At 62.3% G+C, this 27494-nt stretch overlaps 6 protein-coding genes across 6 annotated transcripts; 1 reads left to right on the top strand and 5 right to left on the bottom strand.

Annotated features, from left to right (window-relative positions):
- Window positions 1-1911: 1911 nt before the first annotated feature.
- On the top strand, window positions 1912-2985 carry LSCM1_07791 (uncharacterized protein; the record flags this gene model as incomplete). Its single annotated transcript, XM_067325147.1, has 1 exon — window positions 1912-2985. The coding sequence occupies one exon, from the start codon at window positions 1912-1914 to the stop codon at window positions 2983-2985; it is 1074 nt and encodes a 357-aa protein (XP_067181352.1).
- A 3881-nt stretch (window positions 2986-6866) lies between these two features.
- On the bottom strand, window positions 6867-7091 carry LSCM1_07789 (uncharacterized protein; the record flags this gene model as incomplete). The annotated part of the gene is made up of 1 exon (XM_067325146.1): window positions 6867-7091. One exon carries the CDS (start codon window positions 7089-7091, stop codon window positions 6867-6869), a length of 225 nt encoding a protein of 74 aa, XP_067181351.1.
- Window positions 7092-10299: 3208 nt separating this feature from the next.
- LSCM1_07788 (uncharacterized protein) lies at window positions 10300-14022 on the bottom strand (the record flags this gene model as incomplete). Its single annotated transcript, XM_067325145.1, has 1 exon — window positions 10300-14022. One exon carries the CDS (start codon window positions 14020-14022, stop codon window positions 10300-10302), a length of 3723 nt encoding a protein of 1240 aa, XP_067181350.1.
- A 3548-nt stretch (window positions 14023-17570) lies between these two features.
- On the bottom strand, window positions 17571-18308 carry LSCM1_07787 (uncharacterized protein; the record flags this gene model as incomplete). The annotated part of the gene is made up of 1 exon (XM_067325144.1): window positions 17571-18308. The coding sequence occupies one exon, from the start codon at window positions 18306-18308 to the stop codon at window positions 17571-17573; it is 738 nt and encodes a 245-aa protein (XP_067181349.1).
- Window positions 18309-20017: 1709 nt separating this feature from the next.
- Window positions 20018-21736, bottom strand: LSCM1_07786 (uncharacterized protein; the record flags this gene model as incomplete). Its single annotated transcript, XM_067325143.1, has 1 exon — window positions 20018-21736. The coding sequence occupies one exon, from the start codon at window positions 21734-21736 to the stop codon at window positions 20018-20020; it is 1719 nt and encodes a 572-aa protein (XP_067181348.1).
- Window positions 21737-24203: 2467 nt separating this feature from the next.
- Window positions 24204-26369, bottom strand: LSCM1_07785 (uncharacterized protein; the record flags this gene model as incomplete). The annotated part of the gene is made up of 1 exon (XM_067325142.1): window positions 24204-26369. One exon carries the CDS (start codon window positions 26367-26369, stop codon window positions 24204-24206), a length of 2166 nt encoding a protein of 721 aa, XP_067181347.1.
- Window positions 26370-27494: the final 1125 nt, after the last annotated feature.

Genomic DNA, 27494 nt, shown 5'->3' with positions numbered 1-27494 from the left:
AAGACGCTCGCGACGTGCGTAGCCTCTTCACCCCCGATGCACTGGCCTTCCTCCACTGCCACTGCCATGTGTGCCCTGGCACTGGCACACCTGCGTCGTCTGGGCATCAGCGGCAACACATCTTTGGTGAACCGATCACTGGCGGAAGAGCTCGCGAGGCCATAGGCAGTCACCGCCGCCTCCACGAGCGCGCGGCAGCCGACAATCGAGCAGACGAGTGGCCTCCGGGGGCATGCGGAGAGTGCGCGGCTGCCGCGCGTTGGTGGGCGTTGACACACATGCGTCGTCACGTATTCATGTTTTTTTCATTTTGCTGGAGCGGCCCCTCCCGCACGATGGGCGCCGCGCTGCTCGCCTCCCTAGTCGACCGCTGGCAGCGCATCCAGTCATCGTAGTGGGCCCCGGTCTACGCGGCACTGCCCTCAAGTTCCTCTCGTGGGAGCCCCCTGTGCTGTTCTTGGGAAGGTGCCGCAGATGTGCACTGTTCACTTGCGCGGCGCCCGCCTCGGGCGAGATCATGGAGGTGCTGGCCCCGGTGCCGGCAACGGTCCCTCGTGCCGAGCGCGCTGCCACGTCACCCACACCAAAGCGAGCAGGTAGCGGTGCCGCAGCCGTAGACGCCCCCCCTTTCCATCCTTCTCACACCGCCGCCCCGATGGACTCGCGGGACTTTCGTCAGTGCGGACACCAGCGTCTTGAGTGGCGGCGGTGGAAGCAGCGCAGGGCACAGGCACAATGTCAGATGACGCTGTGAGCACCACCACCACCACCACTAGCAACCGTGTGGAGATGTCGGCGGTGGGATACCGGCTTTACAAGGGTCTCGGGCATCAGCAGCAGCCGAGCCTGTCGCAGATAAGAGTGATGAGGACGGTGCAGCGACTCTAGCGTCACCCCCTGCAGATTTGGTCGAGCTTCAGCTCCATGCTCGTCGTCAAGCATGCGTGCTGCAGTGTGAAGAGGTCATGGTACAAGAGCTCGAGGAGATAGCCGCACTCGCACGGCAGGGACAGCAGGAGGTAAAAGGTTGGCTGCGCAACGCATAGCTCGAGAGCCGGCGCTTGCGCGAGCAGGTGCAAGAATCGAACGATTCTGTCGCGCAGGTGGCACCGCCTCAGTCAACCTCTGTGTCTTGGGCCCTGACTGTACCGCTGGAGCCACCGCCCCCCCCCTTGCAGCTCGTGAGCCCGTCGCGGCGCGCACATGTTACGAGGGGGATGAAGGAAGCCATCACGGCCGTGGCCTGGGCTTGGAAGAGAGGAGAACACAACGGCTTGTGGTCGCTGATGATCCCTTTCTTCTCCTCTCTCCATATCTCAGCCGATTACGCCCATGCGCAGCACCCACCGTTGAGTGCAGCTGCCGCTGCATCGCTACGACGCACACGTGGGCACATCTCACAGCAGATATGGCGCACGCTTGCGTTCGCGTGTCTGCGAGTTTGGAAGGGAGGCCATAGGACGGCCTCGCGGCTGCAGAGAGCAGCAGCCTCGATGCGGAGAAGGGAGGGGGTGGGGGGTGGAGGCTGTGATGCGCACGTGCGTCGATGTTTGGCTAGAGAGGCGCGGGGGGAGGAGAGGGGTAGTTCAAAGCCGCCCCTGTGCCTCTCTTTCCTCTGGCCCCCTTCCGTGTGCGTCCGCGTGTACGTGGGCGCCAGCAAACTCTCTCTCTCTCACTGCTTTCCATGCTAGTCTTGCTGGTCCTCTTCCCCCTCCCTCCATCACCACTCTGCCGCGCATGCTCACTCGCCCACTCACGCACATGCACACCTACATCTATACCTCCTCCCAACATCCACACCGCAGCAGTTGTACTCCGTCGACGCCTTCCTCCTTGCTGTTTTCTCATTGAATGCATCGCACCTGCCCCCCCCTCCCCTCCCACACGCACACACGCTTGTGGTCGAACAAGATGGGCCGTAGTATGCTAGATTACAACGTGCACGAGGGCCACCTCGAGGCCATGGTGCACGGCTACCGCGACGCCCTTCTCCGTGTTGATGAGTACAATAACCTCTGCCAATGCGACAACCTAGGTGACATGAAGAGCCAGCTGCAGATCACCGACTACGGGAACTTTCTGCAGCAGGATGGCACGCTGACCTCGCGCATCATCGTCGATCGCGCGCAAGGGCTGCTTATGAAGCAATTCAGGGAGCTGCGCTCCTGGGCGGAGCCGCCGCTGTGCCAGTTTCTGGACTTCATCAGCTGCGAGTACATGCTGTCGAACGTGCTGAAGCTGATCGTGGCAAAGCGCAGCGGCCGCGCCAACCTCGAGCTACTAACCAAGTGCCACCCCCTCGGCGTCTTCCCGGAGATGCCGACCCTCATCGCAGCCTCGGATGTGCAAGAAATGTTCGAGGTCGTGCTGATCGACAGCCCTGTGGGCCGCTTTTTCAGCGCGGAGGGCGGCTTCGAGCGCGACTTGGATGAGCTCTCGGTAGAGTACATCCGTGGCATCCTCATGAAGAATTACTACGAGCAGTTCTATGACTTCTGCTACAACCTCGGCGGGGAGACGCGCGAGGTGATGTGCGCGCTGCTGGACGCCGAGGCAGATCGCATGGTTCTCACCTTCACGCTGAACACGCTCGGCATGCGCGAGATCACGCCAGTAGACCGCCGTAAAGTGTTCCCGAGCATCGGCTCCCTCGTCGACATCCACGACGACATCGCAGAAAGCGAAAACGAGGAGCAACTGCGCGACCGCCTGCGTCGCTTCACAACCTACTTCGAGTTGCTCGACGATAGCAGCCGGACAGTGGACTCGGCGAGCAAGAAGTCGCTGGAGCGCCGCTTTGTCGAGATGTCAGTGGTCATGTACAATGACGCTATGACGCGGCAGTTCCAGTACGGCGTCTTCTACGCCTACGTGAAGCTGAAAGAGCTGGAGATTAACAACCTTCAGTGGATCGCCGACTGTGTTGTGCAGCAGATGCGTAACCGCCTGCACGAGTACGTGAGCACGGTGCCGTACGTTCAGTAGTGAAAAAAAGGGAGCATATATATTTATATATATATATATATTTACACGCCCTCGCGCTCGTCGCTCGGCATGTCAGTGGCTGTGTGAATTTACCCGTTCATTACCGGAGTGCTCTACGGACTTGCAGCCCACGTCCCTCCCGTGCACGAGTGTGTATCTGGGCGTGTGCGCGGGTAAATCTCACTGCAGTAGCGACGGCGTTGTGCCAGAGATGAATCGTTGCAGTTGGGCTCCTATGCGAGCTGGTGCTGTCGCTCCCGTCTCTCCGCCATTACCGCGCGGTCTCTCTCCACACAGCCTGTCTCGGCGTTGACTGTGTCACCATAAGTCCCCCTCTGCGTCGCCCTGCTCCTCGTGAGCCGGCGTGATGGGTGCGCTGTGCGCGCGGCCTTCTTCTACCGGCTTGCGAAGCTGAAGGCCGGCAACGCACGCGTGAGCGAGAGGGATACGAGAAGGGAGTGTTAGCGGAAGGAACAGTTTGGTCAGTGTGATCTGCTGCCGCGTAGGCGGTCCTCTCACGCCTCACCTTCCCCTTTGCCTGCGTTCTCCGTGCCATGGTCCTTATCTGAGGGAGACAGCTCAGCCCACGCGGCCCCCGCCCATACCCACTCCCGCCCCCACTCCTCATTTAGCGAGCCTCGTCCTCAGCTTCATACAACTTCAGTCACAGACCCGCCTCATGAGAGCATTCCTATCCAGCATCGCGTCAAAGCTGAAGACAAGGCGGAAGCCATTGGCGCCGTGCGACTGCTCTGACTTCATAGACGCCGCGCCAGCGGAGCCATCCCTGACGCATCTGCGCGGCGTCGTCGAGGCCCGGCACTTTCGTGGCGCCCCGCCGCCGGCCTCCGACGTGGAGAAGGCGCGGCGCGACTTCGTCGTTCGCAGCACCGCATTCGATTTACGGTACCGGTGCGGCGCCGGTGGGCGGTGCACATGCGCCGGCGCGCCGGCGTGTCGCTTCCCACGGTGCTTCACCATGCGGCCAGTGACGAAGGGCGCGGAGGTGCTGGCGGAGCGCCAGGTGTACGAGGTCGAGGACGCCCCAACGCCGGAGATACGCGCCTTAGTATCCCTGGCTGCCGAGGAGAAGCTCGAGCAGGTGGTGAAGGGCATCCAGCACACCGTCGATGTACGGCTTAAGGCGGCCGCTCGTGGTCGTGGCCTTGAGGCACGCTTCGTAATCGACGGCTCCGACGGTCATGAGTTCACCCCGGCCACAGCGAAGACCGGCGCCGACAGCGTTCATGCCGGCGCGAACCCGCTCCGCGAGGACGAAGATCTGCGCGAGGAGATCACCTCCCTGTACCTGTGGCGCGCTGCCCTGCTCGTCAACCTGCGCCGAGATGAGCAGGCGGTCTCCTCGCTGCTCAACCTCGCCTTTGCGGTGGAGCAGAGGGACCGCACGCGGCTCTACGGCGCCGCCGCTGCGTGGGCGGCGCTGAACGACATGGAAATCGTCTATTATCGGAGCCTTGTCAAGAGTTGCAAGCCCTTCGGTCACGCCGTGCACTTCGCGACGGAGCGGCCGCTGCTGCTGGCGCGGGTGTTCGAGGCGACCGTGGGCGATGACTACCACACGGACTACTGCACTCACGTCGTCTTCTCCAAAGAGGTGACGGCGACCGTGACACGGGCGCAGACGGCGCAGATGCACGGCGACTTCACTGAGGACCCCATGCGCAGCCTATGTCTGCCGCTTACAATGCCTTACTACCGATTTCGCGTGAGTGATGAGTTCTGGAAGCGCTTCTACGCGCTGCTCTGCATGCCGCCAGTGCCGCCGCCGACGCCGGAGGAGGCAAAGGCGCAAGCGATCGACCCAGTCGCGGAACTTGGGCTGACGCCAAATTACATCCTCGACGCTGTGGGCCGCAGCATGATGCTGCACCACCTCGTCACATTCGCCGACGTGCGCGATAAGGAGATCGATACCGGCGTCGTCGCGGATCGCGTGAAGAAGATGAAACTACTCGACATGCAGCCGCACCTGTCCGACTACGCCCCCGTGCTCACCAATAGCGAGATGCGCATCGCGGTGACCCGGATGAAGGAACTGCTCGTCGGCGTTCGCTCCTTTGAGGCCAAGGAGCAGGAGCGGCTGGCCGGCGCACCGGCAGCGCAACAGCTTCGGCGCGCGCAGAGCGCCAGCGAGGCAGCCAACCCCAGCGCAGCCCCGCCATCACAGCTGCCCACAGAAAAATAGGGGGAGACGGCGGGGCCACTAGCGATGCCTCCCTGTCTCCCGCACCGTGCCTGTAGGGGCGGGTATGTATGTGTGGTTGTGTCCCTGTGCACCACGCGCGCGCCGCGCGACCTTCGGCGTGTGCACCGAAAGGCACACGCTAATAGCGCACGATGGCAAAAAAGAACGCACGAATTCGCGCTGGGGCGCTTGTGCGGCATTCGCCGCCGCGCCTGCTGGCCCCCCACCCCACCCCCTTCACCACCGCCAAAAAAAAAACCCCACGCGCCCCCGCCCTGGCCCCGCCGCTGGCGGCGCCCTCCCCTGGCGGTAGGGCCAGCACCCCACGCCCCTGGCAGCGGGGCGAGGCGGCGCTGGCGAAGGGGGCACCGCCACGGCCGGTGGGGGGGGGGGGGGCAAAGAGGGCCACCCCGGCACAGGCAACGAACGCGCAGGGGAGAGGAGGGGGGGGACAAGGGCAACGCACACGATAAACAGCACGCGGCAAGAGGGGCACACGCGCAGACGCAGTCGCGGCTTTCGGGGGAAGTTGAGTAGACGACGCGCAACGAATCCTCGAAGTGAGCGCCCAAGAGTCGTGAAGAGGTGGGGATACCGAGGCGTCGAAAGCGTTGCAGTGAGCAACAGGGAACGGCGCACCGTAAGGTGTAAGCCTCTCGTAGAGTAAGGGGCGGGGGTAGTCAGCACCCGTCACCCCCCCCTGTTACTCCTGTATGTCTCAAGCCTCGGCGGGTGATGAGCAAGCAGAGGTCGTGTACACACGGCAGAGCTTTTACAGGCCGGCAAGCAACAGCCGGCAACGGAAAGAATGGTTTCTCTTGGGGGTCCGGAACAGGGCTGCGGCATGCAGTCTCACGATCCAGCAAGGCCCCCACACCCATCCCTCGCCTCGTAGAGGTCTCTCTCGACGCTTTCGATGCCTACCTGGAGTGGTGCCGCCAGACACCCCCGCCACACGACGTGCGGTCGGGCACGGGGCCGAGGGATACACAAAAAGGCGGCCGTTGGCGGCCCCCCTCCTCTTCCGTGTGCACTGTCCTCCCCATGAGGTGCCGCACACGTTTGGTGGGCCGCCCGCTCTCACCACCCTTCTCTCTGTTGGCGGCGGCGCCCCTCCCTTTCTCTCTCCGCTTCTGTCTGGGAGTCGAGTGCGCCACCGTCGATCTCACACGCAGAGAGAGGAGGAATGGGAAGGGGAAGGCACAGACATCGATGGCAGAAAAATACGCGCAGGAGAGAAAGCCGGGGCGAAAGGGGGAAGGGGCACGCGCAGGCCCGCAGGCGCACCAACGCAGGTGCGGTGTAGAGTGAGGCCGGCATCACAGCAGCGAGCACAAGAGGAGGAAGGGCAGTTCCAACCCTTCACCTCAAGCCAAAGTAAGTGGAATGGGCGAGTTGTGCCCATGCCCATCACACGCTGAGAAAGAGTGTGAGGAGCACCGCCCGGCACACGCTCAGGTATTCAACATCGTGCACTCGGACGATGTAGAAAAGACGCCAGCTTCATCGTCGGCGCGGTCTGGGAGGGGGGAGAAAGCTGGGCGAGTAGGCAGAGCTGCAGAGGGCTCAGAAGCGAGGTGAGGCAGTGCTTTGACAGGCCCGTCGGCGCCCTTGCTGACAGACGCGGTTGGCGACCATGTATGCACGGCGGCCATCACCTACAGCTCACCTGCCCTCAATCCTTTTTTTTCTTCTCGCCTAGCGTCTCTGTCTTCATCTTGTTCAGTAGGGCAAGGCCGTCTCGGCTCATCCCGGTCGACGGCGCCGTTTCCCACATGCAGTGCTCCGGTGGCTGCAGTCTAAGCGAAAGCGCTTTCCAGCGGAGACACGCAATGAGAAAGATAACGATGGCACCGCAGGCGACGCCGCCGATGAACACGAAGATGAAGATGTTGCCCATGGCGCCGCAGCTGCCGCCCCACACCTGCAGCCGAGAAGGCACACCGCCGTGATAACGCAGGGCAGTCGGCAGGAACGACGTGGAATCGAGAAAGCAACGGATATGCGTGGGCAAAGCTCGTGTGTGCAACGTGTAGGCTATTCAAGAGGAGATGCGCAGAGGGGCAGCGAGCAGATTGAGGGAGGAGAAGTGGTGTGATCGCAGTCGCGCAGAGAGGCCCAGGTTTTCTCTTCCCTCCCTCGTGGGAGAGGGGGCGAGCGTGCGCTGAGCGTTTTAAGATGCGCTGGCGAGCAGCGCAGACGGTACGATCGTCGACAGAGACAGCCATGGGGAATAAAGGGTGCATGAGCCTTTCCACGCTTGCAACAGGGAACTCCGAAGTGTTCATCGGAGACTGTGCAGGCGTACGTATGCTGTGTGCCATGATGCGGCACACTGTATGCACATGGAGAGGCCCATGTGTACCTACACGGCCTCGAACACCGTTGGCGGGGGAAAGGCAGCGCGATACGAAGAGGGAGCAGAGAGAGTGAGAGAGAGAGAGCAGCGCACGTAGTTGCCGCTGCCGCGTGAGGTCAATGGCGCTCACAGAGCCATCCACACCCTCCCTTGCCCGCTTTCTCTCTCGTAGGGTGCGCGCTCGTAATCACTGCCTTCCTCCGTGCCAGCGTGCCCTGCCCTGCCGCCATTGACCGCGCTGCGCCGTGGACAGCGAGCAAGTTGTACATAGCGCGTGGCAGGCAGAGGCGAAACTGCCCTCATACCACAGCACGCTCAAGGTCGCGCTGGCAGCTGCACACGACGTTTCCCTTGGACTGCGTGGGCCATCGGTAAAGCCCCACAGAGGCCGAGGCAAGAGCGAGCCAGGTCTGGTAGCGCATCGAGGCAGCGGCCAACGCTCTCGCAGATACAGCTGCAGGCCTGCATAAAACAAGAGAGCAGCCCAGCGCCGCCGGGCCGCCTGTCACACTGCACAATGCGCCTCGGCTGTCCCGTTGCAGTCATGCAGCGTGCCGCCAAGCCAGTGCTCGCCGCAAGCGCCTTCGGGCCTCAACGAGTGTCATTGAAAACCCGCAATAGCGTCCCCCCGCAATCGTAGCCGGTCTCGAGAGCCTTCCGCCAAAGCGGCGGCGGCGTCGCATCAGCCGAGGAGGGCGTCCTCCGCGTCCTCGCCCCGACTTGGAGCAAGTCGCTGAGCGACGCCGCGATAGCTATGACGCTCTCAGCACGGAGATGGTTGGATAGACCTGCACACCTGGCCAACGTCCGCACTGCCACCGCAGTACGTTGTACCACTGGAAGCCTCACCGCGGAGCGCTGCGCCAGAACAACTGACCTCTTCAGGGCTTCAGCATCGCCAGTCGAAGGCAATAACACATCGTATGGTATCGAGCAGGATGGCCGCCCTATAGAGAGAGGCTTTGTCAGGTGCAAGACCTACAGCACCCTCAAGGCAGTGTGGGTGCAGCACACGTCCACAACGTCCATGTGAGGAGCTGCATCGGCAACACCGTCCACCTGTCGCTGGCCCCATTGAAGATACGCAACAACGTGCGCATGCGCGGCAGCCACGTCGGCAGCGCCTCACCCAGCGGCCCGCGCACGCGAGGCACGCTCCAGGCACCTTGTGCCGGCACGGCTTCGTCTGTCGAAGCGGTTGTTGGCTGAGACAACGTAGAAGGACGCCGTGAAGGCGTCCCAGCACGCTTGCGCCTCTGCTGCGATGCGTCGGCACCGCGAGCTGGTTAGGCAGCCGAGATTGCCAGAGTCATGACCCCTCCGTGTATGTCGGAAGCCCTGATGCACAGCTCAGGCCGCAGCAGGTAGCGGCCCGGTAGGGAAGGAGCGAGGGCTACGCATGAAGCTTCGCTGCGGATAGCGGCAGGACCGTCCAGGATTGCCTCCAGCTAGCGCGTGTGCGCGCGGCGACGGTTGTCGAATGCCCGCGAGCGCCTCATGGATCTGACTCGCTTCAACATCGCCGCCCAGCGCGACGCGCTGCACATCGTCTGTAACCTCGGCGGCGTTGTTACTGCGGATGTGGCAAGTGTCCTCAGGCAGAGCAGGTCACCGTATCCTACACGCCCGCCGTCCATCTGTGCATGCAGCGGTGCTGAACCAAGACACTCTTTGCAGTTCTATGCTCGGCCGTCAGTGCCAGACTGTCAGCCAGACACCTGCGAGGTGCTGCACAGCAACTAGCATGAACGCGCTTGCGCCCACTCTTGGTCGTGAGCGACATGCGAGACTCACGCTGTCCACGTGGCGGGCCCTTCTGGGTCGAGGGGAAGTGGAGAGAGGCCCAAAGAGGGCCCTCTCGCCTGCAGCCAGCATACAGGACACATGTGCAGAGGCGTATGCGAAGAGAAAACGGGTAGAGGAGGGGGAGGGGGAGGGGGCGATGCCGTGTGCGTGCATATGTGTGTACATCTTGTCGACCGCAGAGAGAGAGGGAGAGGAAGAGGCGGGGGGGCCGCATGCCAAAGGCTCGCCAAGAGGTGCCACGACGGTGAAGCGGGAGAGGGGATGACCGCGTGTGGAGGCGCAGATCTGACTTACCTTCATGCCTCGGCAGCGCGCCCTGTGCGCCCCCTCCCTCTATGTGGCTCGCTCCCCCCTTTCTGCAGGGCGAAAGAGAGGGGGGAGGGGACGAGGCAGGAATAATGAGGTGGCGGCGATAGGGCGGCGGCAGCAGCCAACCTCTCATACCGATGCCGCCGCCACCCCACTTAGTGGTCGGCCGATCAACGAGGCTACACGAGACACTTCTATTGTCCGTCGCCAACGTACATTAGTAAAGTCAGAGGAAGGGCGAGGGTCGTGCGTGTGTGTGAAGACCTGCCGTGCACGTCCACACAAAAGTGTGCCGCAGCAAGCCTTGCCTGGATGTGGGCGCAGTGCGGCTTGTCGGTGCATCGCTCACCCGACGAACGCACACGCACACACACACACGCATGCGCGCGTCAGCCCTTCGACCACTGACGACAGAATTAGAGGGAGATCGTACACGAGTGAAGGTAATAAAAACAGAAGGAAGCGACGTACGACAGACACAGGCACACCGCGCACGGCAGGAAGGGGGATGGGGGGTGAGGCCGTGCATCACGCGCGAATACCAAACGAAGGGGAGGGGAGCAATCAGAGCCGTCCAAGACCCCTACCGCACCACCAGGCAACGCTGTAGCGCTCCGTTTGCCATCCGCTGCGATCAGCTCAGCAGCTCCAGGATCTGCTGCACCTGGTACTCCGGCAGCCCTTCGACCTCCTCCTCCCCCACAATGACCGGGGCGCAGCTGCCGTAGAGGTCCATCTCGTCTGCGTGCAGGTGGGCACGGCTGGCAGTGCGGTCGTGGTGATCGGCGTCGCTGCCGTTGCCAGCATGCGAGGCGGCGGCAGCGAAGACCTCATGGTAGGGAAAGCCGCTCGGGAAGTGCACTGCGTCCATCGGCTGCAGGGCAGCGACGGTGGAAGCGCCGCTGTCTTTGTCATTACAGGCATCCCCTGCTGGTGGGGTGGCAGCGGCTGCTGAGCTTCCAAACAGCACCTCCTTCGGCCCTGTCGTTGAGTAGGGGCTGGACGTGGAGAAAACGGTCTGGTGGATGAGAGGAGATGCGGACATCTTTAGTTGCCGCTGCTGCTCCTCCTGCTGCTGCTGCTGCTGCTGAGCTTCCGCCTCTTGTTTGTGTAGCTGCCGCACCGCCTCGGCCACCTCCTCGGGTGTGATCGCATCGATGTACGTTTCCACGATGTGGTGTGGCCGGACAATGCCGAAGAGGCACGGCTGCGTGCGGGTGGCGTCGAGGGGCTGCTGATCGTGGATGGGATTGCGAGCCTGGCTGGTGCGCGTGTTGCGCAGCTGATGGATCTCCGTGTCGTCGTAGCCGTGCACGTCGTTCGTTCGCAAGAAGGCGAAGGCGCTCGGCGTGTGCACCTCATTTCGGAAGAACTCCACCATTGCCTTGGCGCTGCGGCCCTCCGCGAACTCAACAAAGCCGAAGCACAGCTGGTCGAACCGGAGGTGGTGCGCCGCCAGCGCCTCCGCCGAGCCGCCGCGTGTCGTCTCCTTGTCGTCGTGGCACAGTCGGACCTTTCGAAACTCACCGAAGTGCAGCAGCAGACGCCGCACCTGACCAGCACTGAGGCAGGAGGGGAGCTTCGTTATGTACACCGTCAATTCCGTCATGGTAGCATCTGACCGCTCAGCGGAAGTGGCGGCGCCGCCAGGAGCCGCCGCCGTCGTCGTGACAGATGAAGGAGAAGAGGCCGAGTGCGTCGGTGTTGCGGGCAGCATGGCAGCGGCAGACATGGCTGGCATGGGCGGCATGCTGAGCTGCGGTGCAGCCGAAAGGAAACGCGAGCCCCAGTTGAAGCGCATGCTTGGGTGCTGCGGTGTGAGACCCCGCGAGCGCAGCGCGCTGCCGAGCACCGTGCCGGCGGAGTTGCTCTCAGCCGACAGCTCTGAAGCGCCCTGCGTGTAGTCGCTGACCGGACTAGCCAGCATCACCTGCGGCGGCACGGCGCAGTTAGGCCCCATAAGCGGCGTGCTCTGCTTCACCTTCCAGTCACCGGTGGTGCTGTACGACTTGGAGACGACGCGGCGTGGGGTTGGCCGAGCACTTGGGGTCACGAGCTGCGACCGCTTTGCACTTGCATTGACGCTGTTGCTGCCGTGTCCCTTCGCCGAGTTCGCGTGGTTGGGTGCCTCCATGGGCACCTCCAGTGCGTCGTTGCGCGGTGTACAGGCACCGCTATGGCGTTCCCCTCCTCTGGCAGCGGCGACCTCGACGGATGCGGCAGCGGCGTTGAGACTGCTCGACAGCAGACTGCTGCTGCTCGTGTTCACACCACGAAACTCACACATAAAGCATTCGTACTCGCCGCGCACAGCGTCCTGAGCGTAGGTGCGAGGGTCAAGCGAGCGCCAGACGCTCACCATCTCATGCAGCGCATCCATCAGCGTGATCCACGGGCGGTGCTGCTGTTCCTCGGCGAGGCTTGACGGCACGTCGGGCGCGCGGCAGAGGAACTCTTTCGCCTCGCGGAGCTCCTTCGCGCAGTTTCGAAACAGCGTTGTGGCAAAGCACAGTGGCGTCTTGGGCAGGTACGTGTGCCGGTAGAGGTAGGCGCACTGCACCGCGGCAACCATGCGGGTCTGGCGGGCCGCCTCCGTGTCGGCCACGAGCATCATTAGGGCGCGGCCGATTTGCTGAAGGAAGAGAACGCCTTTGCGGGCGCCTGGCGAGGCATCGGCCGGCGCTGCCGGGAAGGCGCGCACAGGAATGCCCAGCGTACTGTGCAGCGTGCGGAGGGCGCCGCAGAGCGGGCTCGCGACGATGGTGGAGTGGTCGCCCATTGAGAGCAGAACGTCCCTCAGCACCGACGCCAACCTCTTCGCCTCCGCCTCGCCGCTCTCTGCACACAAGACAAGCGCCGCCATGTCCGCCGCAAGTTGACTCTCATTCAGCAACTTAGACCGCAGCTGCTTCTCAACGGACTCGAGCAATGCGGCTGCGGAGGAGATGCCGAAGGTTGGGCTTGGCGACAAGGTCGACCCCCGCGGCGTGGACGCCGTCGTCGCCATCGCGGTGCTGCTGCCATTGCCATCAACGGCGGGGCTCGTCGCGCGCGCAAGGAAGCGCGCCACGACGGGCCGCCGTTGCCCGTGCGGCACGAAGTTGTTCATCTTCTCTGCTGCCTCCATCGCCATCCCTTTAGAGCCAAAGACGGCGACGCCGCTGCAGCGCAGCTTGCCGTCCACTGAGACGGGCCGCGGCAGCAGCTCTGAGTTCAGTGCCCCCATCGGGTAGAACATCTTGAAGATCGACTTGGGGGTCGTGCCATAGGCGAGGTTGTGCACGCCGACGAGGTGCACATTCTCACCCGCATACTTCTGCAAAAAATGGTCGTCAATGGAGTCGTACACGGCGGCGGTGTTGACGCCGCCATCCAGCGCCGTTGCCGCAGTGCCAGCGGACGCGATAGACTCGAGCCCGGAGGAAAGGGAGGGCACCCCCACTACGCTGACAGGGAAGACGTCACGCGGGTTGGACGCATCCCTGCGGTGCGGCTGCGGCGGAGTAGGGCGACCGCTGGGCCTGGGACTGGTCGCCTTCGCATAGGACATCGCGTCGGCTCGCTGCGGCTCGCCGCTCTGGGATCGTGGGGGTAGTGGAGAGCCGGAGAGCGGCGTCGCATCCTGATCGGGGCCGCAGTAACGTACCACGAGCGGCTGATGTTGGCCATGGGGCACGAAGTCGTGCACCTTCTCCACGCCAACCATGGCGAAGTCCTTGCGAGAAAAGAAGACGACGCCAGCGCGCTGACGTATCGCTAGAAACGCCTTGGAAAGTGGCTCCGGCATCGCACGCGGCTCCAGGACCTCCGCTGCGGACGCCCCTGTAGGGAAGAAGATGCGGCTCAGCTGCTTGTCGCTGGTGCGGGGGTGCAGGTGGAAGACGGAGACCATGTGCAGCTTCTCCTCCTTGCACCTGCAGCCGTAGAGCCTTTTCATGTAGGCCTCCGTCACCTCCACCAGCTTCTGCGTGTCCATGGTATCGCTGGCGGCGGATGCGAGGGGAGACAAGCTGTCACAATGCGAGGCGCCGTTGTTGCCGGCAGCTGTGCAGGTCGAGAAGTCTATCAGTGGTGATGGGAACCACGGCTGCAGGGGCAGCGGTGGTGGTGGTGGTGCGGATGTGGCTGCAGAAGGCATGGCAAAGAGTGACCCCGCAAAGGCTGGCGTGATGCGGAACTCCTGCGCATCCGGATTGAGCGTCATGGCGCCCGCTTTGGCAGGCGCGGTGGGCTTTGGAAAGGGCGTGTCGTTGCCGGAAGTAACCACAAAAGATGGCAGGCGCGTTGTGGCCACGGCCGTCTCCGCCGCGCCGGAGACCGGCGCCTCCTTCGACTGCTCCTCTGCCTTGCCGTACATGGGAGCGTGGAAACTCGCTGCTTGCAGCAGCGGCAGCGGTGGCGCGGGTGATGGAGAGGGACTTGAGCGGGTGGGATGTGCCAATGCGTGTGAAGTTCAAAAAGGGGGCACACGACCACAGACACACGCACGACGGCGATGACACGCGCACACGTTGGGTACCCTTTGGGGGTATGCGGCGGCGGCGAGGCGGGGGGAGGAGGGGGGAGCACACTTAGCGAAAAAGAGGTGTGCGCGCGTGTATGGCGGTGTGCGTGGGCAGAGGAAAGAGGGGAGGAGGGGAGGGAGGAGTGGTGTATATGAGGGAGGGACGGAGCAACGGTGCGTGTATGGCGGTGTGCGTGGGCAGAGGAGGGGGGAGGGGGGAGGTAGAAATACAAAGCGGCCGGTGGACAACGACGCACAACACCACGCGGGGCAAACACACAGACAAACACAGCCGAAGACGAGAAAACGGAAGGACACACGCAGACGGATAAGCACGTACAGGATCGGTGTGCAAATACGCTGATGTCCGCCTATATGTGTCTGTGTGCGTGTGTGTGGAAAGGGGGAAGGGGGCGACTGGGTGCGAGCGTAAAGAGGAGTAGGCAGAAGTGTCTGTGCGTGCCGAAGCTTAAGGAAACGAGAAAGGGCGCACAAAGAGGGAGGCCTGTGAGAGGGGGGCGACTGAGTCTACTGTTGGCACGCGAGCGTGCGTGCCTATGCGTACGCGGCTATCTGTGTAAGCGTTCCCGAGAGCAGCACAGTGCGCAAATCCCAAAACGCGCACGGTTCTGTGTCGGGGCGGGGTGGGGGAGGGGAGGGGGGGAGAGTGGGAGTGGGAAAGGAGATGGCGATGGCGACGCTGCTTGGGCCAGTCATATACCTCTGCTCTCGCACGCTGTCGAACCTGTTGAGGAGGCAGAGGAAGGAGGAGAAGGACAGTGCGCGTTACTAAGATATACGTATGCGTGTATATGTATGTGTGCGTGTGCGTCTTTGTGTGTATCCCGATGCGGTGCTGTGTCTCTCTTCTTATCGTGTGTGCGTGTGCGTGTGTGACAACTCTTGTCGAGGAGCTGAAACTGACAACAGAAAGGGGGAGGGGGGGAAGGGGGAGGGGGCGTGCAGTCTAAGCGATGAAGCGAGAGAGGGAAGCACCAAAGGGCAGACAGGAGAGGAGAAATAAACACCAAAGAAGGGGAAGAAACGTACCAGCACGTCGCCCTCCCCATTCACGCGCGCCACCCTGTCGGGCTGAAAGGCCCACTGGGAGTTGGAGAGGGAGGCAGCGAGAGAGAAAGAGGAGTGGAGGGGGGGGGGCAGAGAATGCGCGTCGTGGGCTCACTCGCGTCGCTCAAACCGCACGAGCGCAGAAGCAAAGGAGGACAAGAAAAAAAAAGAATGGGGCTGGAGACGCACGTTTACCCTTTTCTTTTCCCGGGGGATGGGGAGGGGGAGGAGAGGGACAACACGAGCCTGCGCCGACGCCGCCCGCCAGTGAACTCGTGCGCGTTCTCTTCCTCTTTCTATTGTATACTTCGAGTAAGCCAAGACGCTAGCACCGCACACGCACACGGAGCGAGCGAGAGAGAGAGAGAGGGGGGGAAGAGAGGGGGGAAGTTTTTGTGTCTGTGGGCGTCTGGAGTGGAAATCGACAACGCCACGCAGAAAGGACGAAGCACCAGCGGAAAAGGGTAGAAGGAAAGGGGGGACAAAGAAGAGGGACACAGCTGCACGCGAAGACCTCTTACGTGTGTGTGTGTGTGCGTGGGTGAGGTGTGGATGAGTCGGTGGTGCTTCCGCTATTACAATTTTTGTGTGCGGTGAGGGCGGCGGACGTGGGCGTACGCGTATGCAGGCGTATGTACAACACTCCCCTCTCGGGCTTGTGCGGGTGGTGCGTGTGCGTGACTACTAGGGCTGACGGTGCCGAGGAAGGACGACAGAGAAGGCTGGAGGGGCAGGAAAAAGGGAGCGAGGGGTTGTGCGTGTGGGGGGGGGAGGAAGAGAAGGGGGGAAGAGGAGGGGAAGAGGGGGGAAGAGGCAGATACAGAGATCGAGAGGCGCGAGGCAACGGGACTTCGTTGGAAATCCGCCCGAAGGTCAATCGGCTCAGTCGAAATATATATGAAAGCGAAAGATGAGAAGAGAGACGGGAGAGGGCGCGCGGAGTGGGGGCAGACGCGTAAGAGAGCCGAAAGGAGAGGTGAGAACCTCCGAGAAGTTCTGTGCGGCTGCACCTCGTGCGCGCGTGTGTGGGTGGGTGTGGGTGTCACCGTTGAAGAGAAGATGCGCAGAAGAGGAGGGGGAGGAAGAGTGATGGGAATAGAAGAGAGAGAGAGCACACCCTAACGACGTCCCGCGCCCAGGAGTGGGAGGGGTCTCTGACTTAGCATACCTCGCCTCTGGTGCTGTGGAGGGGAGGGGGGAGCAAGAACACACGCGCACACGCACATGAATCAAGGGCACCTACACGCTGTGAAGAGGGGGAAGCGCACACGCACCGCGCTGTCCGCCCACCCCCACCCCCACACACTCATGCACACCACACACGTTTGGCACAGTCCCACCATATCGATTCATACGCACAGAGGGAGAGCGGGGGGGAGGTAGTTGCACCCACACTCACGACAGGGGCATGCACGAGGGGTTATCTACGTGCACGCGAGCGTGACATCTACACGTGCGCAGGTGTGCGCACTCTTTTCTTTGCCGACGAACGTTCGCCCTCCTTACTTCCTGTCGCTCGCTGGTCGGCGCGCACGCACAAGACACCGTGCCGTTTTACGCCAGTTCCATTCACGTCGTACATCTCCACGCGCCTCCTACTCATTCACGCATATGTCTGGTGAGGCAGCAGTGGAGGGGGGAGGGGGGGGGAAGGCCCCGTCATGGAGAGGAGGAGGCAAGCGCGATGCTGCAGCGTGGATTCCACTCTCTCCCCACACCACCGCGTAGGCAAATCAGTGTGTCGTCTTGGCTGCCACACCTACGGCTGTCACTCAACCCTCGTCGCTGGTGTCCACCACCACCCTCACACACGCACACACACACAGACAGGGAAAGCTTCTGCTCCCTTCGCTGGGCGCACAGCCACCATGCACCAGCAGCACCACCGCCAGCGTGATGCGCCTGCAAGAAGAGGAGCGCTTGAGCACAGACGCATAGATAACCGAGAAGAGTGGAGAGTGTCAGTGGCGTCGTCTTGTCGCCTTCAGTATGTACATCTGCAGCCGGAGCAGCGACACACAGACACATGCGCACATCCGCCGCCTCCACTGTCCGTGCACCACGCCGACGACACAGCATCGTTGAAATCGTGGCGACTACCGTGTGGCAAAGATGGCACACACATACACACAAACATATCCACGCACAGCTGCGTCAAAAGAAGAGCTGCTGCGGATGGCGGTGGTGGCGGTGGTGGAGGAGGGTGACGATGATGAGGATGACGGCATTCAAGCGCACGTACAGGTCTACCCTTGCAGCCCTTCATCCCCCTCCCCCTCCCCCTTTCAGCCTCCGACGCGGTCGCCGCGGCTGCCGTGCCGGATACGCGCACGTCAGTTTGTGGCGTAGTTTTGCGTCATGAAGCGGTCGTAGAAGTCATCGTCTTCCTCCGACTCGACGCCGCCTGCACTCACGGCAGCCCCGGTGGCCGGCTTGGCACCAACTTTCAACATTATATAAACGTGGTAGTGCCCAGTGGGGCTGGCCGTTGAGGAGCTCAGCATCGGCTTCTCCAGCAGCTTGTGCTCCACATCAAAGTTGAGCCTCTTGCGCCGAAAGTGGTCCATGCGAGTCTCCGGTGACCCGTACGAGACGACGATGAAGCGGCCGCCGCGTTTCAGCAGGCGCGACATATTCTTGTTGAAGGTGTAGAGGTTGTGAAACGAGTTCGCGCCGCCGAGGATGCTGTCGGCAAGCCCCTTGTCCAAGATGAAGTCATACAGGTAGTCGTTTGGGCAAAGCTCCAGCATCAGCTTCTCTATCGGTGTGGTAAGCAGATCGACGCATATCCACTGCATCTCGTTCATCTCCGAGTAGCGGCGCTGCATCTGACTGATCACCGTCGGCGACACGTCCACGTTCGTGATTTTCTTAATGTTGAGATGCTCATAGATGTTCGCAGAGAGACGGCTGTTACCGCAGCCCACGACCAGCACGCGTATCTGCTCCGCCGGCTGGAGCAGAGGGCGTAGGATGGCCTGCAGGTTGTCATACGTGACGAACCAGTCGAAGGTGGTGTCGTTGCTGCGGTACCGGTCCTCCCAGTACTCGGGATTGGCGTACTTGGACATGACGCCTCGTGCGCGTGCGTGCGTGCGTGCGTGTCCCCTGTATGTCTGGTCGTCTCTGTGTGTACGTGTGTACGTGTGTGTGTGTGTGAGTCTACGGAGCTCCGCGTATACCGGGTGAGTGGGTGTAGGCGCAGCTGAGTAACACACACACACGCAGTGGCAAAGGAGAAGCGCTCGTTGGCTACGGATATTGTATCCTGGATAAGTCCGGCTGTTCGTCGCCCGGTGTGCGAAGTTTGAGTCGCTTCCGCTGTTAGCATCGTCGCATGTATGCGCACGCACATGTGAAGGGAGAGAGAAGGTAACGATGAAGGTGCGCGACAGGGAAGTGGAACGCTTCACGTGATAGAATACGGCGCAAGTCGGAGCAGTCAGCCGTTACACCGCCGTGACCCAGCGGGGCAACGGTTGCGCCCCCATTCGCATACGTGGGTGCCAAAGAGACAGAGAGAAGCCCCGACAACTGCGCATAGATGCGGAAGAGAAGACCGTTGAGGCGGGGCTCCATCGCCTCAGCGTATCGCCCCCCACCCCGCCTCCTCCTCACCCCAGCTCCTCCAGCCCCCATTCCCCCAGTGTATATCTCACGCGCATTAGCAAGGGAAGAGGAGAGCAGAGCTCGTGAGAAGCGGTCTCTTCAACACAGCGGCGTCCCCCCTGCCCGCCTGCGTTTGAGGGCCTACTTCCATGTCCACCACCCGCCCAACACAAATTAAAACCGCGGCACACATTCGTCCGTCCACACTCGCTTGTGTGAGCGTGTGTGTCTCAGTGTGTCGGTGGAGACGTCCACTGGTACAGAGACACACACAGGCACACGTGGAATCCAGGAGAGAATGTGCATCAGAGTACACGCACACACATATACATATATATATACATATATGCGTGTGTGTGTTAAGGGAAACGGATGTCTATGAGGGCCTCCCCTGCCCCTCCCCTCCCCTCCTCCCACGGACGCACACCCGTGCTCAGGAAAGGGGGAGGGGCAGGGGAAGCGTGTATGCGCGTGAGTAGGGGATGTGCGTCGGTGAGTGGCGGCCCCATGGCAGAGAAGCCAACACCTTCTGCTTCGACGCACACACACGCACAGTGGGCAAAGCTTTCACGAAGCACTTCACGTACATACGCACGTATCTGTTTCTATGGACTGGAGAGACTCACTGTCGGTGACTGCGTGTGTGTGTGTGTGTGTTGCAAAGGGGGGCCTCTCTCACTCCTCCGCTAAGAGCAGCACGCACTCTCCATGATGCAAGTCGCTCAGTCCCCCATCCACCCCTCAGAAGCTTGGATGCACAGACAAACATGCAGAGAGCGAGACTCTGAGGAGGAAGGGTAGGCGATCAAAGCTATAGGGCAGAGATAATATATATATATATATAACACCTGTGTCCCACTCCCCTCCCCTTCTCCCGCAGGTGGTGGAGCTCTCTGCGAAGACATGAGGAAATAGCGAGCACACCATACAGCTGACTGACGGGGAAGTCCGGCGCGGGAAAGGGGGGTTAACAGCGCCACCAACGGCGGCAACAGCAGCACTGGGGACACCAGCACTCGTGGCAACAGCTCTCAAGAGGAGAGCGCTGCTCAAGTGCAGCGAGGAGATGTGGAGCGCGAGACAGGCGAGCATGCACCCAAAATGCCCTGCAGGAGAGGCTCGAGCGCCCCAGCTTCGCTCTCGTTACGCTGGTCCACCTCTACCGCCACTCTCAGGCGGCAGCCAGCAGAGGCAGAGCCGACTCGTTCAGGGTCATCTGCACCTCATCAGACCCCAGCGCCTGACGGACGTTGATGTACTGTTTCGACGCGAGTGCCAGGACGTCCACAAACGTCCGCGCGGCATCTCGGCGGCGCAGCCCACGGCACACCTCTCGCAACGCGCAGCTTGCATCAACGAGAGATGCGACTGACTCACTGCAGTGTCTCTTGCGGCCATGCGCGGCCTGCGACCAAAGCTCCGCTCGAATGCGCTCCAACGTCTGCCGAACACTGGCTGACACACCGGCGGTCGTTGTCGAGTCATCGGCTCCGTCACCGCGATCGCGGCTCCGCTTCCGGCGCTGCTGCGCCGCCTCCTCCTCCGGCAGCAGCATGGCGCTGCCGTCCAGATCCGCAGCGGCGACCTGCGCATCGTCCGCCTCGAGCGCGCCCCCGCCGCCAGCAGGGACATCGCAACGCCGCGCCGTCGACAGCCGCAGCGCCTGCGCCGCCATCGAGGCAGCTTCCTCGACGCTCTGCCGAAGCGCTGTCGCGTATGCGAGGCGAAGCGCCGGGTTCAGCACACGCGAGAGAGGTGCTGCGTCCATCGCAGGGCTGGTAGCGGCCGCGTTCGCAGGGCCGGCGGCCCCGGTCACAGTATAGCGATCGGCCTCCTCCTGGACGTCGTAGGGGCCTCGGCGCGGCTCACTGTTAAGAATATCACTGCGATCCGCCATGCACTTCTCAAACGCCTCGCGTGACAGTGTCGTGGAGGTGAGGTCACACACATTCACCGGCCGAAACTTCCGGCCTGAGCGTGCGTGCTGCGCCGCCGCCTCTTCGTCCACGGTCACCATGTCCGGCAGCAGGAACGGATCAGTCGGCATCATGCCTGGCGGCGCCTGCCCGTCCAGAGCCGGAAAGCCCAGCGGCAGCTCGTCTGGAAGCGGGACGCCGATATCGAGCTCATCGCCGACGCCGGGGAACGCCATGCCGTCCACACCCACTGCGACGCTGCCACGGCCCTTCTCCACACTTGATAGACTCGATTTGCTTTTACTGGTACGAGTGCTGCCGCTGGTCCGCTCGCCAAAGGCCATCAGGTCTGCCCGCATCTTGGCTATCTCGTCGTAGTCCTGTTGGGAGGTGTGAAGCTCGTCGCCTGCCGCCTGCGACGTTGGCTGGACTGTGTACCATGCCGACGCCAGGAGGGCATCTTCCTTGTCCGTGTCGGGGGCCTCGATGCGGCAGCTGTTGCCCAGGAGGTCAGCAATGGCACTGAAGCGGCCCTCGCCGAGAGCCTCGGCAGCGTCTGCCACCGCACCGTGCTTCGCTGCAACGTCGGCGTTCCAGTCGAACGTCACGGCCTCGATATCGCTGCCTTTCACTGGCACGACAACGCCATCGATGGAGGTGGTGCGGTGCTGGCCGGCAAGGCTAGCCTTACTACCCTTCGCCGCAAGAGTTGTCACCCGCAAGAAGAGCGTCGCCTCTGTCGCCTCCTTCAGCAAGTGCTTCACCTTCAGCGCGTAGATGCGCACGACACCGACAAGCAGCTCACCCGACGTGCGCAGGGCGATGGGAACGACAGGGCGGACGATGTGCAGAATAGTCTGGCTGAGGTCGACGACCTTCACTTCATGGCGGGTGAGTCGCTTGTCCCAGTGCGCGGCGAGCCAGACCTTCGCGAGCGGGCCTTTCTTTGTCAGTACGTAAGTGGAGAAGAACATTGCAGTGGCGCCCGCGTCTGATCGTGGTGGGGGAGGAAGGGGAAAGCTGAAGACAAATGAGTGTCTTTGAGGGTGAGCGTTCCGGTATGAATGCCTGCGAATAGGCGTGCGTCTATGTCTGTCTGTGGATGACGGTCGGTGGGTTTTCTCTATTGAGGAAGGGGGGAGGGGAGCAGGAATAGAGAGCGTGCGCGAAGGCGGCAGTATGTGCCGGCACTGATGCAGTCTTCGTGAGCTTCTTTTGCGTTGTTGGGCAATTACGTGGATAGAGAAGAGAGGGGGGGACAGTGTGAAGGTGGCGGTGCGATGCAATGGGCAATGGCCGCTGTCGGCTCTCCTGCCCGGCTGCGCGCGCCTTTCGGCACGCCTCTGCATTTTGCCTTGACGGGACGGGGGGGGGCGAACGTTTCCGCGGCTTCGCCACACTCACTCCGCCGAGCATCCCCCCTGGCCACGACCAGACTCCCTCGTCGGGGACGGGCCGTCCCCGGCGCGGCCTTTTCGGGCGCATGTCTGTGGCCCACCCCCGCCGCAATGCACCAGAGTGGCGCCGTTCGCATACCGCACAGCTGCGCCCCCATCCGTCAGCCGAGGGGGGGGTCCGTGAAGCAGGTGGTGTCGTACGTGTCATCCTCATCGGTGGCCACGATCAGGTCCTCAATGGTTCACCAGGAGCTCCTTCCTTAGCGCCGCTCGCCGTGAGGTGATGCGATGCTCGTGGTGGAATCTGCCCGGCTCCATGTAACGGAGTCGTTTCGGCTTACCTCGAGCACAGCTTACCCGTCCACGGCCGGGAAAAAGTCTGCCGGCTGTATGCCCCCTCGCCCTCCTTCCCACCCACCCATCCCCATTCTTCGCCTGCCTCCGACGCTCTCCGGCCTCCCCCGTTCAGGCCGCGGTTGCCCCCGAGTCGCAAGCTGGCGCATCGGCCCAGATGGTCTGTCATGTTACCGTTGCGTGCATGGGTGTGGGCAAACCCTTTCGGCGGTGGCGGTGGCGGTGGGGGAGAGGGAGGTAGAAGTCCTCGCCGCCGTACGCATTTGGTGTGCACAGTGCCTCGCACCCTCAATCGCGCTTCGCCCTTCGGCCCAGCACCGTCAGCCTCTCTCATGTGAGTGCGGCCATCGGTGCTTCACCCGCTCCGGCACGCTGTCGTGTTCCACACCCAGGAGTTTCACGAGGCGCTCTCACCTCGCAGCTGTCCTTTCACCGTAGCTGTGCCGCGGCGGGAGAGAAGAGAGGAGGGGGAGGGGGGCCTTGAGGCCTCTCATTGGGAGGGGTGACGAGGTGTCGTCGTGGAGAGGTGTGTATGTGTCAGTTCGCTACGTTACATGAGTATCTCGCTGACATTTTTTTCTTGTCACTTGTTGTTGGTGGGTGAGTGGGTCGCAGCACACATCGAGGGAAGGAGAGGGGGGAGAAACAAGGGGAGCGATGGGAAGGCGAATAAGTGGGAAGGAGAGGCAGCTGCCCATATCAGAGCCCCGTATGTGTGTATGCGCAGATCGAGTCGGCAAAGACGCCGCCGGTGGCCGCAACGGAGCCCTTTCCCTCGCGCCCTCGATGGGCCACACTCACAAAAACCTAGCGCGGCAGCCGAGGGAAGAGGGGGGGCCCCGCCTGTGCACTCATGAATGCCTGTGCGACTCCTCTCGTACGCGCACACCACACGCCGCGTTCATGCGTCTTTTTTTCTTCTCCGTCCCCGCTTTCTATCTCGCTTGCAGCTCGTTGCCATCTGCTGACGGCACCTGAAGAGGCACACGGACTCACTCACAGACAGATAGATACAGGCCAACGCCAACGAGCGTGCCGCGGCTACTGTTATACATCATCGATCATCATCAGGCGCCATTATGGCAGCGACCACATCCGTTGAGGCTTTCCCCAGCATCAACCATAGCGCCCATCGCAGAGGCTGAGGGGAGAGGGAAGAGGACAATTTGAGTACACTGTCGACAACACGAACCGAAGGGGAGAGGGCACGTGTACAGCCACCACAGAGACGATCAGCAGCACCGGACAGGGAGAAGGCAAGGGGATGCCCGCGTGCTCTTGCAATGTGGTCATGTGTAGGTGGGTGTCTGCGGTGAGAAGGGGGGAAGGGGCGGGTAAAAGAAGCGCCGGCAGCCCACCGCCTGGAGGGGCACTTCGCATTGTGGTGAAAGTGGCGAGACGACGACGAGACATGGCGATGCCTAAGAAGATGGCCAGTTGGAAAGAGAAGGGAGGAGAGGCGTGAGCCGGTGCGCAGCGATCAGGGTCGCTGTCATGTACATAGTGTTCGCACATACACACAATCACGGAGCAGCAGGGGCAGAAAAGAATGCGTGTGTGTGTGTGTGGAGAAGAGGGGAGGAGACGGATAACGGCCGACGCGCCTTGACAGAGAGGGAGGGAGGGAGGGGGGGCCTCGGTGCGCGTGTGCTCTTGGCAGTGGCCGCTGCCTTTCCCTCCGTAGCGTCTGCTAGTCTTCCAACTCGGCCTCTTCGCGGCGGGCCTTGGCGTCGTACAGTGGCTGAAGCTCCGGCCGCGGCTCCAGCATCGGGGGCGGCGGCGTCGGTGGCCGCTGCGGGGCAACCGTAGCACTGGGCAGCGTCTGTGCGGCACGGCGCTGCTGCACATTGGCGGCCGCCATCGCGGTCATGGCGTCAGTCGAGGTGGCAGTCACGTCGGACAGCGGCACCGCCACGTACGTCGTTGACGCCCCGGGCGACTCAGTTGAGAGTTGCAGAAGCTTGTGTTCCAGCTGCGCCATCGCCTCGTGGTGCACCTCCTGCGCGTACATCCACACAGACTCCTCAGCATTGCTTAGCGTGGGGTTGCATCGCATTGGAGGCAGCAAGGGGGCCATGAACTTCGTGGAAGTGAGCTGCAGGCGGAGGGCGGAACCGATGATGTCGACCACATCGCCGTCCACAGATGAGTCCTCGCTGATGTGCACCGCGGGGAGGCGGCTTTGCTGGTGTTGCTCGTCAGGGCTGGCGCTCTGCAGGGACTTCTCCAAGACCACTACTGGCTGCATACCTGGCGTCTCCAGCAGGATCATCAGGCGCGTGACGGACGGCTTCAGCGTAACCAGCTCCCACGGCAGGTGCACACGCTTGCCGACCCGGTCCACGAGGATGGGGAGGATGGTCACCTCTGTGATGGCGTCGGGGTCGGCCGCGTCGTAGCGCATGGACTGAACCTCCACCCCCCTCAGCTCCGCCTCATTAGGCACAGCGTCGTCAGCCGTGGACGCCAGGGAGGCCACCCACCGCAGCAGCGGGGCGAAGTTGGCGGCCTTTATGAGGTCCCCCATGGTGTAACCGGTGCACTCGGCGGCGAACTCCATCGGCACCCGCGTCAGGCCGCTGGGCTGCGGTGGTACTACGAGTTCGATGTGCGGCACCATGCGAGACGTGCCTCTGAGCACGCCCGGCACCCACACCTTGCCCTCCTCGGAGTAGGTGCCCTCCTGCTGGAAGGTGCCCGCCTTGAGGCCGCAGCGGTGCACGTACACGCCAGCGCCGGCAGGCACATCCTTTTCGAAGTTGCCGATGTAGCGCACCGTGCCGGAGGCGAGACGCCATTCGCCCGACACGAACCGGTTGTGGTCGAAGCTACCGATAAAGGAAGAGCCGTCCAGCAGGTGGTACGTGCCGCTCCCGTGCTTCTCATCCTTCACCCAATTCCCGTCGTAGCTGCTGGCGTCGGCGTAGACGTAGCGGCCCTTGCCGCTGCGCTTGCCACGCACCCAGCACCCAAGGTAGCGGGAGCCGTCCGGGTACACCATGCGGCCGTAGCCGTGGCGCGTGTTGCGGAACCACTCGCCGCAGTACAGCGCGCCGCTCTTGGACCACCAGTAGACGCCGCGGCCGTCGCGCTGGTTCTCTTTATACTCGCCTGTGTAGCAGTCGCCGGAGGGGAAGAGCGTCTGGCCGAGGCCCTGCTTCGTGCCGTCCTGCAGGCGCGGCCCCACATACACGCCGAGCTCACCAATCCGCTTCACCACCCCAACGCCGCCATCCCCCCACTCGCTGTGGTACTCCTCCAGCGTGTCATACACCAGCTCCTCCGGCATCGGCTCCACCTCCTCCTCCTCGCTCTCCTCGTCCTCGTTCTCGTCGACGTCGCCGCCGTTGGCCATAGCGCGCTCCGCGAGCCGCTTCGCTTTCTCGCTCTCGCGCTGCTTCTGCCGCTCCGCCACTTCGGCAACGCTGGGCAACTCCGGCAGCATCTCCACCCACCGGTCGTACACCACGACCTCGACCGAATCGGCATCGAAAGAGAAGGCGGCGCGCTTCATACGCTTCACGAGGTACTCGACAAGCATGAAGTGGTTGTTCAGCGTCGCCCACTGCAGCAATGTCTGCCGCGTCACCGGGTCTTTCTCTAGAAGCACTCCCTGCACATCCTCCTCGTCCATGTCATTGAGGAAGCGAATCAGCTGGCCCACGTGTGGGGCGGACTTCTTCAGTCTAACGTAGTCGGCTGGGCGGCCTCCGCGGGCTGCGTCGTGGCCGGCCACGTCGACGTCCTCCTCGTCATTCGACTCCTCCTCGTCGCTGTCGGCACGGTTGAACATGGGGTGAATGAACTGCCACATCTGCGGCAGCTCCACCGCCGCCTCGCTGCCACTGTCCGACATCTCTCTGTGTATGTGTGCCGTCTGTCTGCTGCAGTCCACAGACCCTGAAGAGGGTGGGCGTGTCGCTCTTGCTGTTGATCGCGGAATGGGGATGCGGGGAGAGGAGACACCGACGTTTTGGGGAGCGAAGGAAAGAGCTCTCTAGGGATGGCGCAAACGGGGAAATGGGAAAGATGCACCAATGGGCACCGTCGCAGTGTGAGAAAGCGTTCAAGGGGGAGAAGGGAGGGGAGGGGAGAGTACACACATATTATGCAAGCCCTCCGTTGGCGCCGTCAGACGAGCGACAGAAGGAGGGAGCACATCCAGGAGAAGCAGTTATGCACCGAAAGGGGGGCAGCGGGTGGAAAGGGTCACACCGACAAACGGAGAGAGAGGAGGGGGCTGAAGGAAAACAGCGGCCGAAATACATTGAAGAGAAAGGTTGTGTTGGAGGCACCGAGAGAGGGATCGAAGACACCGCCACCCGCACGCACAAACATGTGAGCAACGCCAGCCGTGGAGAGTCCCACACAGTTGCCTCCTCCTGTGTTCCGCTTTACTGTTCCGTTTCGTTGGCCCCCGTCTCTGTCGGATAAGAACGCGATGAGGAAGGGAAGTGAACATGAGAGAGAAGCGCATGTGCACACACACACACGCACAGCGCATACACATACCCTTCACGGATACAGGCGCGCATCAGCGACGTAGCCAAACAGCCGTGCGTGTGTGCGTAGGGAGGAGGGAGGGGTAAGATGAAATGGAGAGTCGTCGAGAGATGAACGAATAGGGAAAAGAGAGCACAAAAGAGATGCGTTGCAGGAGGAGTGCAGCGCAGTGCAGGGCGGCTGCGCGAACGGGGAGAAGATGCAGGAATGAGGGAAGGAGGAAAGAGAGCGCGCAGAGAAAGCAGTGGATACCGGAGAAGGGCGACCGCACAAGCCCTGTCATCATCCTTTCACCGGGGGGAAGGAGGCGAAAAAAAAATGTGAAAGAATGGTGCGTACACACATCGCGTGCGTCGGTGCGCTTGCGGGCACGTCCCTCCCCTTCACACACTCTTCTGTGGAGGCGCCTCGATCGCTGCTGAGCCACTGCAAAGGAAAGGGTGATCGAACAGGCACCATTAAAGAGGACAAAGGAGTA

This window comes from Leishmania martiniquensis, chromosome 5, assembly GCF_017916325.1.
Source record: "Leishmania martiniquensis isolate LSCM1 chromosome 5, whole genome shotgun sequence".
Taxonomy (NCBI): Eukaryota; Euglenozoa; class Kinetoplastea; order Trypanosomatida; family Trypanosomatidae; genus Leishmania; species Leishmania martiniquensis.
The sequence above is the reverse complement of the archived record's forward strand: the minus strand, read 5'-3'. Positions and strand labels throughout refer to the sequence as shown.